At 41.4% G+C, this 21566-nt stretch overlaps 1 protein-coding gene across 1 annotated transcript in view; it reads right to left on the reverse strand.

The window, feature by feature from the left end:
• Nucleotides 1-11179: 11179 nt before the first annotated feature.
• The window catches only part of LOC147639834 (SH3 domain-containing protein), a 65236-nt gene continuing 54849 nt past the window's right edge, over nucleotides 11180-21566 (reverse strand). The window contains exons 16-26 of the mRNA XM_086774553.1: nucleotides 21231-21407; nucleotides 20222-20410; nucleotides 19881-20119; nucleotides 19652-19798; nucleotides 19206-19407; nucleotides 18874-19002; nucleotides 18618-18755; nucleotides 18353-18448; nucleotides 11768-11947; nucleotides 11608-11667; nucleotides 11180-11484 (exon numbers count right to left, since the gene is read on the reverse strand). Coding sequence (XP_086630679.1) covers nucleotides 11413-11484; nucleotides 11608-11667; nucleotides 11768-11947; nucleotides 18353-18448; nucleotides 18618-18755; nucleotides 18874-19002; nucleotides 19206-19407; nucleotides 19652-19798; nucleotides 19881-20119; nucleotides 20222-20410; nucleotides 21231-21407 — 1629 coding nt within the window. The 3' untranslated portion in view covers nucleotides 11180-11412. The remainder of the gene's footprint in view (nucleotides 11485-11607; nucleotides 11668-11767; nucleotides 11948-18352; nucleotides 18449-18617; nucleotides 18756-18873; nucleotides 19003-19205; nucleotides 19408-19651; nucleotides 19799-19880; nucleotides 20120-20221; nucleotides 20411-21230; nucleotides 21408-21566) is intronic.

A 21566-nucleotide genomic window follows, 5' to 3' on the forward strand; every position in this document is an offset into this window, starting at 1 on the left:
TTAGTTAAAGAGAAAAAAACTGCCCCCAAATATAGAGTGAGCTTTGAGCAATTGAATGAGGCTCTTCCCAAATGAGAAACATAAAATGCTTTAAACCAAGTGAGAACCAAGGTATTGGCTCTAATCTCAGCACTCAAACATGCCAAGATGTTGCTTCAATCTCTGTAAAACTGCTCTGCAACACAGCATATACTGTCACTGAGAAATTAGTTCAAACAGCAGCTACAGTGGACCATTGCTCATGAAAATCAACAAGGAGGAGCTTCATAGCATCAATGTAATGCTCATAAGAGGAATTTGTAAACCATGCTTTGTAGGACTTCAATTTTACCAATTTCGCAGCGCAGAGGCGGGCTGCTGCAGAGAGAAATACGCCGCGTCTGCTTCGTGGGAGCTCCAATGGAGCTAGGTGTAGGAAGCGCCGGATGTTAGCTCTCTTTTGAATCAAAAAGTGTGAGATTTGGTGGAGTATAGAGCTCACATGAGGCAAAAAACCAGCAGGGGGGCAGTGAAGCTTTAATGGAAAGCTTGAAAAAAATGAAAAATTGAACAATGTGGTTAATTACTATGCCTAGGGGTAACCTGGCTCTGATACCATGTTGGGAATAGCATAATGAGAGATGATAAAAGCTTAATGAGTTCATGGAGTGATGAAAGAGCTATGGTGGTTCAAGATAACCCATGATGGTCACATGAACAAAAAGTGATTAACTAGTACTTAATCCAAGATTAAGAGAGCATAATGACAGCACAATAAGGGGCATTACATAGCATATAAAATTCGTGTTTTTCTCATTAGGAAGGCCACCATTTTATAGCCAAGTTGTACATGGTTGAGTGACATCACTGCTTACATAATATCAAAGGCATCCAAGGCCATCTCCCCCCACATGGCTCCCTAGAATATAGCCTCCAGAGCATCTAATGAAACTCGCCTATCTCAAGTGGGGGTTTACCCTTCATTCACCTGGATTCCCTTCATATTACATGGTCCTTTTACATTTTATTGAGTGCTTTAACCTTAGACCATGACATTGATCATAAATTCCAACATATTTCCAATACATAAGCCTTTCTCTTTCTACTTAAGCCAAAACATCACAAATTTTTGGTTTTTTCTTCTTCATAAATCAGCCCATTAATCTCTACTAATCTCCTTCAATACCCAGTGTCAAAGGACAACACCCAAATTAAGAAGTTCTCAGGAGAGGGCTTCCACACTTGGCAAGTCCTTGTCAAGTACAAGATGATGCCCAATAGTTTTTGGCCATTCATCTCCGGCACTAAGGTTATTGATCAAACTAAGGCTGAAGATATTGAAGATGATGAGAGGGCACAAGCCATCATCATGCTTCATCTTGTGATGAGGCTCTATGTGGACCAGCTTCCGACTCTGCAAAGGAGAAATGGGATGAGCTTGACAAGCTCTATGGAGCTCGTGGTAAGAATTCCAAGATCTCACTTAAAATTGAATGACTCAAAGAGGGAGACGGCATTGGAGCCTTCATCTCTCACTTGAAGGGCCTTATGGCTCAGCTTGCATCAGTGAATGCGAGAATGGATGAAGATGATGCAGTGGTTGTTTTGCTAAAAGCAGTCAAGAAGGTGTACCCCACCTTAGTTACCACCCTGAAGAACATACCTAATCCCACCCTTGAAGGAGTCATTCAATCTTGTCTTGATGATGAAGAAAAGAGGCCAAAGGAAGGAGCTAAATCTTCAAATGCAACAACTTCATCGAATATCGAACAAGCTTTGTCACATCAAGTGATCAAAGTAAGATGTGTCCATTGCAAAAAGGTGGGTCATTTGGTAAATAATTGTTGGATCAAATATCCCAATAAAATGAAATTTAACAAGTGTAAACAAACGGGACATATCACTTTCAAATGTCCTAACAAAGAGTTAGAAGCTAACTTTGTATCAGCCTCTAACTCCACACTGAGAAATTGTTTTAAATCTCAATGTAACCACACCTATATTCCTAACCTTGTACGCCTAATGTTATAAAGGCATCCTATGTCCAATACCACCTATTCTAATTTTTTCATAGTTGGTATTGAGGGGGGGTATTAAGAGACTAAAGTTTATGTAAAAGGGGAAGAGAAGGGTGTGTGTGTGAATGGACTTATGGTCCACTAGCTCACCTATTTAAAGGTGGAGCTAAAAGGCATTTTATGAGCATGAAGCTTAGTTGTATTTTGAGCAACTTAATAAGCAAGATCTTTTCTTGTGTTTTGTGAGTCTCTCTCCTCCACATATTTGATCTAGCATGAGCACCACAAAATTCTAACAGACTTATGGTCCACTAGCTCACCTATTTAAAGGTGAAGCTAGAAGGCATTATGTAGTGTGCAAAGGCCAAGTTGTATGCATAAGCAACTTAATAAACAAGATTTGTTCTTGTATTTTTTGGGTCTCTCTCCTCCACTCCTCTCCATCTCATCATCTAATGTTCAAAGTACTCTTCATTCTTTTCCCTCCATACGGCTAACACCTCCATGCCAAAAGGACCAACCGATACAACAAGCTAAAAAGTGGCAACCCAAATCTACCTTGAAATTGGTTTCCAAGATTTTTCCCTCCGTACACCTCAACCAACCAAGCGAAGGAGGCCTCAACAAGATAATCAACATTGAAAGTCCAAACTATAAGCTACCCCAAAATGGATACCTAAATGCTTATTGGAAGAGGCTACTACTACGAGAGTAACCATTATATTTCGATCCCAAAACAAAAATGTATACCACTAGCCTCACTGTTGTCGCTTGCCAATTCCCAAGTCTCCTTAGTGGTGGACAAAATCTTCATAGGCTCAAATTCAAACAAAGGGAATTCTATTGTAGATGAACCTTCACCCACCATCACCCAAACAATGGATCCCTAAGAGAAACCCTATCTCAAGAGATAGGGTGATTGATGGTGGGAAAGCTTCTACTTCACAACATGTTACAAAATCCTTGTTGGTTATCCAAGCCCAAATCCCATTGGTTTCCCTAGAGCAACCCACTACGCAAATAGAAATTGCCTTCCCACAAGTGTCATATCCAATGTTCATCTCTGTAAAGAAGAACCCATAAGCTCCATCCGATCTTATGAAGGCCCCTTAAAGTAGGAGATCGATATGTTGTAACAAGGAACAAAGGGCGCTCCTAACCAACAAACGCTAATGGAGAAAGGTTGGAAAGGATGGTTACATAAAACCTACAATACCTTCTGTGAAGTCAAGGTATGATAGCAAGTAGGAAGGGGAGATTTATACTAACATCATCACTTTTATCCCCACGTTTCGCTTCCCAACAAATTTCTTATTCATATTAGAAGGGTGCTTGTTGGGAAAAGCTAGTCCTATGACAATAATCCTTACACCATGTACAGCAATATACCACATATACATACAAATAACAATAAAAAGTAAAAATTATGACGAGAATGAGCACATACCCAAAAGAGAGAATGAATATACGTGTCTAAGCCTTGAGCATAAACTTTTTGTGGACTGATACAAGTGACTTTATCTTGGACCCAAATTGTCTAGACTAGTACTATCAAGGGAAGCAAGTATTCCTCCTTTCCAAACAGACTCACGATATTTTTATTCACCATTAGGGAAGCGATGATGTGGAGCCTCCTTTGTGGACCTATTCTATTTACAGTTTTATCCCCTTGCAGCACCATGGTTTAGCTGTGAGCGTCGCATGTTATTCGCAGCGTTCTACTTATGCTAACATTGTAGAACTTATTTTAGGTGCTAAGGAAAAGACTCCTAAAGTCCATGGACATATTCTGTTTACAGTTTCATCCCCTTGCACCATGTTTTAGTTGTAAGCATCACATGTTAACTACAGTGTTCTACTTATGTTGGCACTGTATAACTTATTTGAGGCACTATGGGACAAGACTCCTGAAGTCCATGGTAGGGACCCCACGACATGATGAAGTGAGTGTACTTCACCCAATGGAAGAACCCCATCAAGTAGAAGAGCTCATAGAGTAGGAGAGGAGGGACAGAGCTTATGCACTTACACCCCCATCATTCTATGAAATAATATTACCGACTCCTTGCTCCTTATAAAGCATGGTGGATTATTTCCTTGACAGCTTAGCTAGCAATAGCTACTTAGCTCACTTGCCTATAGTACCCATGGCATATCATAGTGACGACGCACTCAGACCGTTGCCTTGTACCAAAAGGACACATACATTTTAGAACTAAACCGTAAAAGGAGGAGGATTAGCTCAGTGACACTGAGTCCGACCCGACATATGAGTTATGGCTATCTGATAACAAACTGTTGTTGGTGAAGAATTTTTTTTAAAGTTTAATAATAAGCAATAATGAAAAGGAATGAACATTACAAGTATAATTCTATAAGACTGACTTCCCAACCATACAACTAACCAAGTGTATTCTAAACCCATCCTCAAATGTTGCTATTGTTCTCATTCTTTATTATAAATTTTAATTTAAATCTAAACCCATCCACAAATGTTGCTATTGTTCTCATTCTTTCTTTTAAATTTTCAATTTAAATCTAAACCCATCCTCAAATGTTGCTATTGTTCTCATTCTTTCTTATAAATTTTCAATTTAATATTTTCTTGAGTGCTTGCTTGTGTTTCTTTTGAGACTAGTCCAACTTTGTTCTAGGTATTACTTGGATGACCATTAAGGCCAAATCCTTCCTTTGGAATTGGTCCTAGTTCAATCTTTACTTAGATCAACCTTAAAGTATGCCAAAGTAGTATGCAAAGTACTCCACCTTCCTTACTATGCAGTCTTTAGTTAGAGTAGAGCCTTCTAAGTAAATTGTGAAAGTGAAAGTAACTAAAACAAACAAACAAACAAAAATAAATAAAAACAAACAAAAAAAGAGACCAAGAAGATAAACATCACCATGTGAGATCCTAGTCGGCCTTTTGGCTCCTAGTGATAAAGCCTTGGGACCGTCACCTTCATCTTCATAGGAAGGGACCTTGTCGCTAAAAAAGTATCAATAAAGGGCTTTAAAAATCGATGTCAAGATACTTAACGGTTCCTTAGAAAATCTTTAAAAGAAGGTCATTGGGCCATTTTTTTTAATCTCTGTAGGGTGGTGCCCTACTTTTTTATCTTTGAATTTAAAACTATAATTACATTTTTTTTAAGGAAGAAAAGCTTGTAGATATTTATGAGGCTAGACAATAGCTAGAGATGGTTTCACAAAAGTGATAGTATGTAGAGACTAAGATCATAACCATAGGCATATTCTTAACTCAATTTTGGTTTAGATAGAATTTAGACCATTCTTAATATAACCCTTGTAATAACTAGATAAAATTTACCAATCACAACAAAAAATTCCTCACTATTTGATTAGGAGTTTGCATTGTGCTTAAAGTTCAATTATTTTCGACTGGAACATCTTACTGGTTATACCATGTTGCCTTGTAGATCTTACAAGACCTCCAATATTTCCACAAGCTTCTCCAATGCCAACACACAACAAAATACCAATCTAGTATACAACATCGATGCATCTTCATCGACATATTCCAAGGAAAAAATCTGTATCGGGAGGTTTGTTACCCTTGCCAGAGAATTTCTTGGCACTGCTGTCAAACACACCAAACAACTTCTACCTCATATTGGCCATAGACGTATGGAAGCCTAGTTTTCATTGTTGAGCATCATAACATACTATTTTATGTGTATTGCTATTGTTAGTTGTCTATTATATTGTTTACACTAGTGTGGGAGACCTAGGATGCTCGAGGACCTGATTTTTAAGCTTTGGCCGCGCAAGTGTATAAACCCTAAAAACAAATTAGATAAGGCCTCTTGTAACCAAAACCTCTTATTCTCTTATGCATAATCTAAGAGTGCTCTTCTTCTCTACTCTCTTGCCTCTTGCCTATTATGATTAGAGCTCCTGCATGCTCATTGCATGTGTGAGTGTGTGCGTGAGTAAGAGGAGGATTGAGCTTCCTTGGTGTGTGGAGGCAGTGGAGTGGAGCTCTTGGGTGCTTCTACACGACAAGACAATGCTACCTACAAGAATTCTAGGCAACCTGCTTTCACGAGGTGAGTGACACACCCCGACTTTGCATTTGTGAGCTAGGCCACAGCATACTAGTTTCTCCGTTGAGCTGTTTGTGCTCTCGAGAACGGTTGGACAAAGCCCCACGATATTGCGATGTTCTCTGTATCCCTTCATGGTGCCAAGACCTTCCATAGACCTATAGAGATGGTCACGAAACTTGTCATGAAGTCTCTTACTTTTGAGAACGATCATAAATCGATCGATGAGCGATAACTCATCTAGTCTCACGTGGGGGGCTACATCTTATATGCAGATACTTGGTTCTAGCAATATAACCACGCATTGTTTTGCCCTCCTCTTGCTTGAGGTTATAGATCTTTGTGATGGCTCCACTGGGCCAGAATCCCACAATGGACGTGTCTCTCAAGACCGCGTAGCTGATCTCTTCATGTGGACTTAGAGAACTAAAGCACTAGTTTGTTGCCTTTAAGGCAAAGTTGGGTCGCTCTGTGCGGCTAGGGACACATTATGTAAATCCCTTTAGTTTGAGGTAATCTCGGACATTGGCTATTTACCATTCCCAGATTCCATGTTCCTCGCTTGAATGGAGAAGAATTGGAACTTGGTCATGCTAAAAACGCTTCTATACTAAGCTCGAGTGAAAAGTGGGACTCCTACTTGCACTCTATGTGCTTGGCGTTCTGTGTTTTGAGGAACACTTATCCCAAATGGTACAACAAAAGAGACATGTCTGGATTGTCGTAACTACAGTTATTGGCCTACTTGTCGAGATCATGGTCAGCTTGGAGTAATCCTAGTTTAAGATGCAATACCAAATCTTTGAAACATTGTGGTGTCGACATGGTTTGACTACTTCTTGAGGAAGAAAACCTTGAGATTCTTGGCCCTTTCACTGAAACTTCACCCAAAACTGTGGTGGTATAATGTCCTTTTTCATGAAGTTTATGGTGTTGTTTACAAAGCTAGTTGTTGAATTTGGGACTCAGAAGACCGTGGCAACTCTTGTTTCCAAGTGTTTCGGTGTTTCTCAACTCATGTCTGCATTTTGTTGGCTCAATTCTTCCCAAAGCTCCTCAGTAGAGGTCGATCCAAAGAAGTGTCTTCTTAACAGACAATAGTCGATTGTATTATCGTTTCTCTAATAATTAGTCCAAATCGGGTCCACATCAAAGGTTTCACTTTCGTGAAATGATCTCTAATTCTTCCTAAAGTAGCTCTGACTTCTAACATAGCTTTTGTGTTCAAGCTATAAAAATATATATATATATTCCATAATTTTTGAGTTTTTTTAACTTTCTTGATTTTTTAAAATTGGTTTACGTGTGTTTACTCACAACTTTAGCCTCACATTTCTAAGCTCTCACGCTCCAAGCTCACGTCAATCGACTCACACCTTTTTATATGAACTTAGCTCATGTAGTTTATTTTAATGAAATATATCTATCTAGGATACAAAAATTTATGTACTACGCCTATATAGGGTTGGTGTGCATTTATTGGGTAATAAATATACTTTAGATCGCGAAGGACTAAGAATTTTTTTTATAAGATTGTATGACAAGAAAATCTTTTGAGGAATGATTAGGTACGTCTGTACGAATCTTTAAGGTAGTAATAATTCATTCGTACAATGTTAGGTATGCCTACTTCTATACTCATGTCTCCCACGCTCACATCTGCAAACTCACGTCCAAATTGCGACTTACATGTCCAAGCTCACATCCACATGCTCACGTGTCCAAACTCACATCTTTTTGCACAGGACTATAAGTTCATGTCTCCTACTCGAGAGCTGATCTAACTTAACTTTTATGATTTTTGAGATTTCTTAGACTCCATGGGTATGATTAATGATGTTAATCCCAACAAGTGATTGTTATATAAGTAATTAAATATTTATTGATTGTTTTGTGATGGATTTATGTGCTTCTAAGCTACCAATTCAACATGCATGAAAATTTATAAAATGCATGTACGAAATTGACTTATTTCACTCTAATCTAATCTAATGGAGCTCAATGCTCATGTTTTCAGAGTGGATTCTACTCCTAATCACAATTGCTAATATATTCCTTAGCTAAAAGCAATGAAATCTAAGCTCCTTGGACTCCAATTTCATGCAAATTACCAATGCACCAAGGTTTTCTCTTTCAACAGATAAAACTAGAATGCCCTAATGCAAGTAAAGTTCAAACCAAAAGCAAAATTATTAACTAAACACATCTAAAAACTCCACAACCGCATGTTTTTCGGAGTGTCACCTAATCAACACTACTAGGCAATATTGGGTGGTCCCAAAAACCTAAAATGAGTGGATAAACGAAGCTAAGCCCTACGCTAGTCCTCGGAAACCATGCCAAATGTGTTCAAGTTAAGAGCTTACCTTAGCCTTACCGAAGTATGTGTTGTCACACCTTGTCTTCCATGCACAAATGCAACCTCTCGATGTGGGTACAACACGTCGTCCGTCACATCCCCACTTTGTTTGTCACACCAAATTGCTCCTTATCAATGGGATGAAGGAAGAGCCCTCTTTGTCTAGATGAAGGCAAATGTATTCAAGTTACGAGCTTACCCTAGCCTTACCAAAGCATGTGTCATCAGGCCGTCCCTTCGAGCCCAAATGCAACTTCGCGATGTGGGTACGCAAGATCATCCGTCGCATCCTCACTTCATTATCACACCGAAATGCTCTTTACCGATGGGATAAAGGGAGAGCTCTGTTCGCCTAAATGGAGGCAAATAAATTTGCAATGGTTCTTCTCTCTCACAAAAGATGGATCAAGAAGAATCTTACAAAAGAGGAAAACCTACAAGTAAACCTATTCAACCAAGCATTTATCTAGTATGCGTAAATCCAATAGCATAGAAGCAAGCAAGAGTAAAGAAGAGAAGAGCTGACAAGTATTCTATTGCAAGGGATTGATTGTGTATTCCTTATTGTCAAAAATGGCTTATATACAAATAACTAGTTTTCACACTAGGCCGATCAAACTTAAAAATGATCCGACCTTTTTTACTTGTCTTGAGAAACTATGTACATGTCCATAGAGTTTCCCTCTTTGACATTAATCATAGAGTAAGGCCGCTTTAAGTTCCACTGTGTTCTTCCAATGAATGATGTGTTTATGCGAGTAAGATGGCAAATGCCTTGCAACAGATCAGACGAGTGAAACTATGTTAACCTACAGAGTGGTTAACAAGCACTCTTTCAAGTACTTGCATTAAGTCTCATCACTTACAAGCATCCAAGTACATCTCTTGATGGAAGGACCATCTCGGTAAGCCCGACCTATGGTACGATACATCACCTGGATCCTCCTCAAATCAGTACCAACCTCTCGTGCTTTTCTTCGACCACACTAACTCTTGATCCACCTTGCTTTTGTCCCTAGTTCTCGCTAACACCAAATCCTTCGAGCCACAGAACCACCTAGCTCCACTACAGCTATGGATAAAGCGAGCCGCCATGCATTGACATTCTGCTGTGCTTGACTCCCTAAGAAAATACATATCGAGTAAATGTCGAAGAAAGCAACAAAGATGAAGAAAATAGTTGACTTGGAAATATCTTCAAGTTGGGAGTACACACAAGGACACACCTTCTACCCATTGCGCATGCACGCCACTTGCATATTTCACTACAAGCATCACAATTTTTTCACATCTTGCATTTCATGTCATCTCATCAACGCCAACCCTTCAAATACTCTTTGACTTGAGGGATCATGGCAGATGCAAGCATGGCCCACAGCACAACCCATAGCCTGAAAACCATGGACTTTGCAAGTCCCTCCACATAGCTTCCATGTATACAACCTCTTCTTCAATTCAGTTTCCACACACCCAATTGGTAAAGATGCATTCTGGTGTGACAAGCAAGAGATGACACGATGCAAAAGCTAACACACCCACATCAAGAAGTTGTAACTGCCGCTATAAGGCAAGAATGAACGGCGTATGTGTCAACAAGCCTAAGGTAGGCTCTCAACTTGAACATCATTTCAAAAACTTTATAATCCTTCTTTCTCTTAATAATAAGAATGAATCATTTGACTATTTAGTGTCTTGTATACTTAAAACAATATCCATGCCACCATTACGCAAGCTTACCATAACTACAAATCACTAAGCTGCGTTCATTTGTTTATAACAATGTTAGTCAACAATGAACGATTGACGAATCAACGCTCAATGTGTTAGTTCTGTGTTAATACCACCATTCAACATGATTCTCCCTTCAGTAGTGCTATAACAAAACAATTAGCTCACTCCATTAGGAAGCTACCTTACAAATCTTCATCTTTGTCATAGTTAGCTGTGACTAAGTTGTATAAACAATTTGCTAATGCAAGTCCATCAACTAAGTGCTTTAGATGTGATCAAGATACAATCACTAGCACGTCCCAAATTACAAACCAGTCACTTGCACCTGAGAGCATGAGGATCATAGCAGCTTCTAAGCAGATCGGCATTTGTATATATCATAGCCCAATTATGATAGTTGCTCGTCAAAGCGAATCACATCATGATCATTCCCATCTTTAGAAGCAATACAGTATATATTTCTGAACTATTGTGTGAATATGATTTAATGAAGGCTACATGTGACGTGCTTTAATAAACAAACTAATATAATCTCACCTCTTTCCATCTCCCTGGTACTATACATTTTAAATGTACATGTGTACAGTTCACCCTAGAACCCACCATTGCGACTAAGGACTTTTACAAAGGTTACGTAGTTTACTATTTAATTTAACCGTCACCTCCAATTTAGCAGGTTTTGTTATGCTTTAAACGAATGAAGACACTAAAGAAGTTTATATTCTGGTGAAAGCACCCATTCTTAGTTTCCCCACTGTTCATAATCCACACAAAAGTTGGTAGCGTCTCTTTGAGCTTCATCTCCTCATCTTAGTTAGTATGGACTAACAAGGGCTCACTACGTTACCAAAGTAAAAGCACAAGAATGGTAAGCGCATGGGATTGCACGACTTAAGTTCTATGCCCTCATGAAAGGGATCGGGCTTGTTTCCAACAATCTCAAGAAAGATGTTCGTGGCTCACCACTCATTGCCACACAAATAATGTGTGTCTACATGGAGAGAGAGAGAGAGAGAGAGAGAGAGAGAGAGAGAGAGAGACTTTGGTTGTATTGTGATAGTGAGGCAAGTGACATGATGTTTTGTCACCTAACTAGCACTTAGGAGATGCATAAGAGTGACAAAGTCTTTACAACGCATTTAATGTAAACATATATATTTATTTATAAAATGAATTGTACCAAAATTGAACCCCAAAAAAAAACAAAAAAACATGAAGAGATGCCAGAGATGGGGAAAAAAAAACTATAGATGGGATCCCCCTATGAAGTAACATACAAAATCGGAACTAAACCTGCAATTTTACCATCTCGACCAGGCCGCTTTTTGCGTACCTGCAAAATAAGCCAAGAAAAAGTTTGCCAGCCTTTATAAGCAATTGGCACAATGCTGGCTACAAAAAATGGAAAATTATTTTGAGAAACTGAAAGTGCTCTCTGGTTAACGAGAATGCTTACATGAAACCATCCATCAACTTCATACTCTATCTCTAGATCTTCTCCAGCTGTTAGGTTTAGCTGAGATGGCCAAAGCACCAAAAACAAATCTCAGAAAACATGCCAAAAACCACGGAGTTGGAATCCAGAATGGAAAAATGATTTGTAAAGAATCACCCACCTCTTCATCGCCACCTGCTGTAAAATCATACAAAGCTTTTCCAAACTGTGGATTCTCATGTGGTGGCTCATCATCATCATTACCTCTCCCAACCATGTCATCTTCAGGTAGATTGTCAAAGGAATCCATATGCTGCATTAAGCTTGCACCATGTTTCTGTAAGCCCATCCTTGAAGTGGCCTGTAATATAGTGCAGTATTTGTCATAATAAGTACCATGCGTGTGATTTATAAGACCAATAAGTACCATTTCTGTGATTTATAAGACCAATAAGTACGATGTGTGTGACTTATAAGACTTCTCTCTCTCTCTCTCTCTCTCTCTCTCTCATCCCCTCGAACCCTGACCACCCCCAGCTCATCAGCCCCAGATTCAGGAGATCCTGGCCGGCCATCGAGCAGCCTCATCCTTACAGCAGACTATCGACATCTCTAGCCTTCTTGTTTCACCCATGATATCACATGTATATACACTAGCGATAGTTGTTTTTCATCCTTTCAATTACTTTTTCCATGGCTCAGTATACCCATGGTATCATTGTATCACTCATGGTCTCATAGACCCTTGGGGTCTTTTGTAGACGCTAATATTACTTTCTTTCTCTCTCCATGGGCGAATCTTAAATCTAATTTTTGGTTGATTTTGCCTCATTTATAGTTCTACGGTCACCAAACGCTTGTGTTAATCATAGGGAAAGCTAGAACAGCATATGCTCAATCATTTTGGCTCCCTAGATTAGCAATTTTTGCTGATCTTTTCTGGTTTTTTGCTCTCTCTCTCTCTCTCCTTTGGAGAATGGTTTTTTTTTTTCATTTTCATGTTTCTTTAATCCAGTTTACTCATGGGTCACTTTTTTTAATCTTCTCATAGACCCTTTGGGTCCATTGTAGATGGTATAAAAATATCTCTCTCTCTCTCTATGCAAAGATTGGGGGATTGAGAGCAGCAGGCCAGGCAGGCTTCCGTCGAGCCTTCTCGACCATCGACCACATTTTTACATTGAGGTGCCTGATTGATCAGGCCAAGGCACGAATGCAGATGACTTAACCACTTCTTGGGTTCCCTGCCTGCAGCATGACCGAAGGATATCTTCTATTACCTAATTTACCCTTTCCGTCCGGCCATCAGTTTCGGGGTGATAGGCTGTGCTGAGATCCAAGAAAGTTCCTACTGCTTCAAAGAACGCAGTCCAGAATTTCGTCCACATTATGCTATTTGCAGATGATATTATTCTGGTCTCTGAGTCGCAGATGGGACTACAGCACCATCTCCATGCACTCGATGACAGTGTCACCAGGCACACTTCCAGGAGCCCCGCACGAAGGGGTGGTTGTTTGACACACTAGTCACCCCTGCTTTGATGTATGCTACGGCAGTATGGGCACCTGGGCTAGCCACCTCCACATGGTCTCAGATAGAGAGGCCTCAGATTCTCATGCTCTCACGGATGATCCGTAGAAAACCCTCATACAGAGGATCAGAGATATACCATCACATCGACTCTCACATAGAGCTTTTGAGGCGTCCAGGCAGCTCGCAGTGAGTGGAGATAGGAGATCATGGTATTCACAGATGATACAGTAGCTCACTCAGCATGGTCTTGACATAGATCACCTGCCACCTTTCCAGTATGATATACATGCACCACACATCCAGCTCTCTCACAGTGAGAGGAACAGAGTCCTTCGGCAGGATTTATGCCAGCGATACACTCAAGAGACTTGGATTACACCCAGTCAGCCTCTACCGCCGAAGATGCTATACTACAGAGATCAGTTTATGCGTATCTCAGCGGATGGATTCATACAGAGACCTAGATACATGGATGTGTACATGCCTCACAGTGCCCGAGTGGTGATTGGCCAGCTCAGAGTGTCATCACACCAGCTTGAGATTGAGGCAGGTAGGGCAGCACGGATCCCCTGAGCAGAGAGGATATGCAGACTATGCCAAGAGGAGGTTGAGAGTGAGGAACATTATGTATGCAGATGCACAGCATATAGTGTCATTAGAGAGAGATACACCACCATCTTCAATGGACATCCCTCACTCCGCCAGATCATGGAGTCTGCAGACCAGCGCAGATTTGGCCAGTTCTTGCTAGAGAGACAGTGCCACAGAGAGACACTGCTACGGACTCATACCACAGGGAGAGGTGGGCGACAGTTCCAGCTCACTAATTTCTTCCAGAGATCTATCCCAGTGCCTATTTTGACACGGGAGGGGGTTACACTTCAGCGCGCTGTGGACCTCCAAGCCAGACGGAGACAAAGAGCACCAGGCTACCAGACTCCCAGACTACATCAGAGGGAGATCACAGAGATACGGGCTCGACATCAGCACCATATCCAGGAGCGGCTAGCTCACTTACACTCACACCCGGAGATCATGCTCCGAGGTATTTTTGCCTCGCCAACGCCTATGTATCACATATTACACCCCCATTATGGTACTGGTTGGAGCTAGACAGATCTACATTGCATTCTTGTATACCCTACGCATATAGGTTGCATACTAAGCCTCTAGCAGTAGTGCTCCATCCATCACACCCCCCCACTACCTCAGTACTTTCATAGTTTATTTCATGTTCATTTTGTCCTTTTTTTTTATGGACATCCAGAAGACATTGACAGTTGTACATTGATTTGTCTCATAGGTCGAGTTCAGTCTCTAGTAGACGTTAATACAGCTTTCTTTCTTTCTCCCCCCCCTCCCTTTTTAGGGGACTTCAACGCCAGGACTCAGAGCGTGCAAGCATTTGTATATGACCAAGAGGAGCCGACCATGCAAGAGATCGACTCAGAGGAGATTGGCATTCAACGGGAATCACAGGACAGAGGGGACATTACAGCATCAGGGGGAGAGTTCCTCATGTGGGGACCACACATGGCTTAGCCATCTTCACAATGAGATGTCCCGTTGGCCTTCTTCCAAAGCTCTCACATGCTTCCCGCATGGCAAAGGCTCGAGTACAGTGGATTACCTCATGGGATCTCCGGCTTTAGCCATATGCATACATGCCTTCACCATTCTCACCTGTCCCCTTGGAGCTGACCATGCCTATCTCTCCATCAGCCTATGCTTTTCCCAACCATCCTCACCACCACCAACCCCCAGCTACCACTACACCCAAATTCACTTCCACCATGATGGGGACTCCACTGACTCTGACCATCTCTACTGACATCTAGCATATGTAGACCCCAATCTCCCACTAGCCAACCTCACCTCTCATCTCACCACAATCTTACACACCTCGGCCATAGCCACATTTCCATCCACCAACCGATCTACCACCAGACCCCCCACCGGCACCATGCCCCAGAACAATTGGTATGACGAGGAATGCCGCACAACACATGAGCGTCTCGTACGCAAGGTTGCAACTGTAAATCCGAGAGCAAGATGCTCAAAGGATTAACCAATACACAACCAGACGTAAGAAACGAGCATGTTAAGGGCCAATATAAAGACTTATACCAATCTCTACCATGAAAGCTCGAGCCATCCAGAGACTCAAAAACGGTAGATCATAGGAACACGAGGGCCTCTTGGCAAAGCACACCTCCCATGCACCCCTCCTGGCCCATATGTTCAGCCGGGCTCTTTTGGAAGGCTTCCAGGACATAAGAAACGAGCACATGTTAAGGGCCAATATAAAGACTTATACCAATCTCTACCATGAAAGCTCAACCCTGGCCCGTTTGGAGAGAGAGTGCTTCCAGGCACATCTACAGGAAACCCCCACTAAGTGTTGTCTCTTTGACACCTCAGAGCGCCCAGCACCTATGTATGGAGCAGCCGTTTGGGGGCCATGATTGGGAAGGATGTGTGGAGGGAGGCTACAGGCATTGATGTTTCAAACATGGTCAAAAGTAGTTGTTGGTGCCCCATGACATAATACATGCAGAGTTTCAGGTATCCCCACTAGTCACAAATGCTTTCTTCCAGATCATTACTTACATTCAGCATATATACTCCTTGGGCATAGACCGACTCCCACGGCTAGCACTAGTCTTCTATGCAGTTGTATCATGAGATGGAGATAGAACGGAACAGACAGGCCAGATTTCCCTCTCTCACGGAGAAGATGAAAGACTACCCCCACCCTTACAAAAGTAGGTATGGAACTCGGAGGTAGTTGAATGGTTTCATGCACATGGATTGTAGATGGATCGCCTCCACCCATTTCAGTACAACCTAGACTCCCCACACCTCAACCTCTCATGACAGGAGATCAACCGGATCATCCCATTGGATCTACTTGGCCTACACATACACCAAACTTGGGTGTTATCATCAGGCATAGAAACAAAACATGAGTAGATCCACATATCACATGCTATTGGATTCACGATTGGTCAGCTCATAGTATCCTCCCACTGCCTCCGAGTAGAGACTGGGAGAGCCAAGAACATCCCACGAGAGGAGCGGATATGCAGAGTACGCACCATAGGGGAGGAAGAGGACGGCCCACTATATGTTCAAATGCCCAGCATCTTATGAGATATGGGGGAGATTTCACTGCCTCTTCCGGCAAAAGGGGTTCAGGCCACTAGCATGAGTAATGTAGTATGAGGACCAGAGATGTCTCGGGATGTACCTAAGAGAGCTTACACAACATAGGGACGGAGTATTGATAGGACATATCGAGACACAAGGCCAGCCCATACAAGACATTTCCCAAAGATCCATCAGCGATTTCTTCACCGCCGCACAAGCATCTGCCACGGGTCGGGGTGGCTGGGGCCGAAGCTCTGTCAAGAAAGTGTCCTTGTGTTTGCGGAGCTCAAGCTAGAAGAGGCCTAGGCAACGCTGGTCCAGGAAGTTAACGATCCTAGGCAACGCTGGTCCGGGAAGTCGATGATCATGAAACCTCCCACGAGATCTCATAGTATATTGGGCAACGCATATGTAATGCTCCTCTGTCTCAATCTCTGTGTGGCATAATCGGCAGGTCCTCTCCTCTCTGGTCTCCGTATGAGCTCCCCAGCTCTGAAGACACGCTCAGCTCTACCTGTCTCCACTCTGAGCGGTGGCATGAAGCCCATATCTGGCCAATCGCAACCTGCATGGCATGGGACATGTGAACACTCAAGTAGCCCAGCCGCTAGATGAATCCATCCTCAATGAACGTGAGGAAGTGATCTTTGTAGAAGTGCATCTTGGTTGGGAGCTCCGAAGGTGTGATCCATGTGCAGTGGGTGTAGAGGCTGAGAAGATCTAATTGGATAACCCAGTCGGTGTCCTCATGAGAGAGCTGGAGAAAAGGGGAGTTCATACTATACTGAAGAGGTGGTAGGCGGTCCATGTGGAGCCAATATACTGAGAATTGCCATGTACTCTGTCCATGAGGCGGACAACACATTGTGAGTCCCAACACATGAGGTTCTTTTGCTGCCTACTATATTATACATACATGGCCTGAGTAGTACATGGCCTACAATATTATATTATATTCTTTTTCTGCCTGCTATATTATACATACATGGCGTACGCAGTACATGGGTCCTGCATTTTCTTTCGGCAGCTAGTTTTTATTTTTGCATCATGTCTTAACTTCCAGTTTACTCAAGAATCACATTTGACATCTTTTTGGTCTCATAGAATCTTCAGGTTTTTTGTAGACATTAAAGACGTTAATAACATCTTATTTCTTTCTCTTTTGTCCGCACATGGGTTATGAATACAACTTGCATTTCCTGAGGCAAGAGATCAACTGCATCATTTGTCTGGATCTGGCATGGTTGGCAAACCTGGAGCTTCCCACGAAGCTCGAGTTCTATAGAAAGATCTTTCTCTGGGTTACAAAGGATGATAACATTGAAAAACTCGGATATCTCTAGAGAAACATGTATGCCACACGAGATACAAATATGCAAACTATGCTCGACCCGGGAGATAAGAGTATGAGGAGCGCTACTTGTTCCATTGCCCAGTTTATTATAAGATACGCAAGAGATTTCACTGCCTCTTCAGAGATGGTTTCGGACCACTTTCCAGGGTGATGCAATACATCGATCAGGGATGCTTGGGTGCATATATGCTGAAGTTGCAGAGGCTCTGATGCGGCCACACATAGAGAGGAAAGAGCTACATGACCCTAACCAGATTCCATTTCAGATTTTTCTGTCTCACACCAGACAGATTTATCAGGTGTCCCATATGCCCCACCGAGCCAGCTAGAGCAATGGATCATAGACGACATACCAGACCTTGTGATCCTCTAGACCCACACATAAGTGGAGTTGGGAAAACTTAGAACACAGCTAACAAGAGAAACAGGTTTGATTTACAGTGACAAGATCTGTACAAAGGCATCTTGCACACTGCCCGACAATAGGTGCATGTCATCTAATTAAAAAGGAAAATCTCAAGTCTATATATATACCAGCATAGCAAGTTTCTATAACTTGGTGAAGTAGCAACTAAGAAAAGATTCATGACGCTGCCAAGGTTAGGCACGCAAATTGCATGAAGAGGTGAATTGCATAAAGAAGAAGGCTTAGCACAAAAAGGCTATTTTGCAATTCCATAGAAATCTGTAGTCAAAGATATTCAACTCATTTACACTCAAATTATTACCAAATAATCTGGTTGCTGATCTTGGAAGCTTGAAGATGACGAGTCCATCGACAAATTGCTCATTCTGCCTGTAGGTTGAGATGATGACTGTTTCTCCTGTAATAACAGCCAGTCAAGGAAAAAGGGGTAAGCAACTTGTAAACGACAATGATTGGCACAACTTGTGATTTTCTAGAAAAAATATTTGTTTACAGTTGATCCAATTAGGTTGAAAAACACAGATCTCCATGGATGGATGCCTTCTAAGCAAAAACATCACGCATACCCAGGGTGAGAAGCGAGATGCACTTGAGCCTCCAAACAATGAGGGATAGCCCATTCCCCCAAAATGAGAAGAAGTCGTCGTACTGTAAGATGCAACTGACTCAGGTGATGATGTTCCTGATGACTGTCCATCAACATCCTAGAACACCACAGAAAAGCAAATTATCTCTCTATAACATGTTAGTTGACGACCAAAGTCTATCCTTTGAGAGAGAGTTACGTTTTGCTTGATCTCTCCAAATATGTAAACAAGATACCTCATTTTCGGAAGTTTCCAATAACTGTTTTGCCCACATATCATCGTAGCTGATAGATGTTCTCGGCAAGGTGTTTTCTTCTTCTACCTCAGGAGCATCTGTACCAGCTCCTACCAAGAACTCATTGACCTGCAACACATCCCAGCTGATATTTTGATAATTGACTCGAGGCATTGTGTAGGGCCTAGAACTCAGACCTTTAAATCAAAATTGAAGTGAAATGAATTTCTCAAAAGATTTTTTTAGACTGTAGTCTCTAATATTTAAAAGAGGGCCTGCCCACCCCCACAAGACCTGGAAGGTGAAAACCTCTAACTAAACACATAACTCACCAGGTCTATTGCTGGCGCGCTGCCTGTCCACAAGCCATCACTCAGGCCTGCAACAAGTGGTTCATTTGCTTCAATCTGTACAGGAGGAAACTGAAGCTGGCTATTCAACAGATCAGATATCCCTGTTGCAACAGCTGGGTCATTCAATCCACTTGTAGCATCTATACGGTAGCGATTTCGGTAAATGTTGATAAGCCCTGCACTGTTCTTTTTAAAAAAAATCAATCAGTAAAAATGCATTAATGGTTATCTGTGTTTCTCTACCTTTTTGGATGCTTGCACACAAAAAAAGAAAACAAACAAGGCCTGCGTGCATGTGTGCGCTTACATACGTATGTAGGTGCCTTACATTTGCAGACCATACTATCCCAAATACACATATCCATGGAATGATCTGCAAAAGTCTTGGAATTGGACGTATATGTAATTATGTTTTACAGGTGTACCTGGTTGGCCCAAGAGGTAGATACTTTGCCCGAGGAACATAGCAGAAAAGTGATGCTAAATCCAAAAGCCTTTCATGAGTCTCGTACAGTTTTCGAAGCTCATCATCTGTCCACTCCTGCTTCTTGTTATCATGATTTCTCATATCCCTGCACATTCAACCAAGTTGAGAAATATGCCTTCCCATGCTTAATCAAGAGGTCATACAAGTAGACTACTCCCAAATCTCACCTGATGAGTTCATCTTGTGCTTTATACATCTCATCCAATAGCCTAATCATTGGTGACAAGATAGAACTAAGACCAGTACCACTTGCTCCCTGGTCCTCCCCATTGCTGGCCAGATCAAGTATGTTTTTGCTTGACCCTCCTTGTGCCAACGCTTGCAAAAGCTCATAGATTTGCAATCTGTATGGTTCCCCTGATCTGATGGCAATTGTGATGAGAGCTTGTGCAGCAACTATTCTCACCTGTTCATGAAGACCATGGATTCAGGAAGAAAAAATGTACATGCATGCACACACAGGCACTCATAAACAATGCAAGTGTGTACATTATAATTACATCCATACCTCCCAACTCCCACCAAATGCACAACGTTCGAGGCGAGTCAGCGCACCAGCAAGAGTTGGATTTCTTGAGCTTGCTGCAGCTACCATCTTGTCAACATCAAGCATCATCAAGGCTGTACCAGGTGGTGTAACCGACTCCCAAGCATACTCAGAAGCAGCATAATTTGCATTCTCTCCCAAAAACCACACCTTTTAACATTTGCAACAAATGAAAAGATGTAAGTGAACCCCATTTTCATACAATACATCAAACCTGCAACTGAGTTCTGAGGACCCTCAGATGATGACTAGGCTCACAATCTCATAAGGAAGTTATGTATAAGCATCAATCAAGTTGCACAACGCCTTGTTTAACCATTTATTTTATAGCTCAAGTCAACAACCTTTGCATAAGATAAGTATTGCAAACATCTATATATATAAATTCGATTATAATGCTTAATACATGTTGTATTTTGTTACAAGTGTATATCTTCGCAGTTCAAGCTAAGTTATAACTACATTTTCTAAATTTTATATATTGATATTATATTATGAATTGAAACTAACATGCAGATTAGTATCTGCAAAATTCCCAATGATTTACCAGTTAAGTATTTGCCTTGTGTAATTTGATTACTTGCATAAAATAAAAATTGTTTGTCGATTCATTTTCTTCTAACTATTATTTTGCAATAATCCGACCTAAGTAAGTTTCTCCGATTTCCATAAATTTAATCATCAGTAAATTAAAACGTTACATATGCTTACGATATTTGTGTCCTTTTAATGATGTATTTTGTAGCAAAGCTATTCGACACTTACAAGTTACTACCCTCTATAACTTAGTAAATAAATTTTCCAATATTTCTATGTAAGTTTTATCTTTTAGATGCCAAGTAGAAGTCACTGTTAGAGGAGAGAGACTCGTAGTAGTCAAACCTTTGCGATGGTCTGTCTACAGTGTGCCCATGTTTTAAGTAGCATACACACAGAGACTGAATATACAAGATGGAAGAACTTGTTTTACCGCTGCTTGAACAAGCTTCTGTAATGCAAGGGCCGATTTTGGATCTGCCGCAGATACTCTGTTGCTTAAATGATAAACCGGCATTGATGCAGGCTGTGGTGGTGGCAAGTCAAGAACAACAGTGACTGCCTCCAATGCTGTATGCTTCCCACTCGGTCCACAACCCAGCAAGCACGTCTGTATGGTTTGCAGGCAGTGAGTCAGTAAATGAACAAAACTTTCGCATATTGCACAAAAATCTTGCAATGTTTCACTAGTATATCAATCCAGATACCACATGTACAAGCAGAATAAAACAAACAGCTCCTTGAGAGGCAATTAGCAAAACAGACGGAA

This window comes from Cibotium barometz, chromosome 3 (assembly GCF_041138505.1).
Source record: "Cibotium barometz isolate CiBa-2024 chromosome 3, ASM4113850v1, whole genome shotgun sequence".
Classification (NCBI taxonomy): domain Eukaryota; kingdom Viridiplantae; phylum Streptophyta; class Polypodiopsida; order Cyatheales; family Cibotiaceae; genus Cibotium; species Cibotium barometz.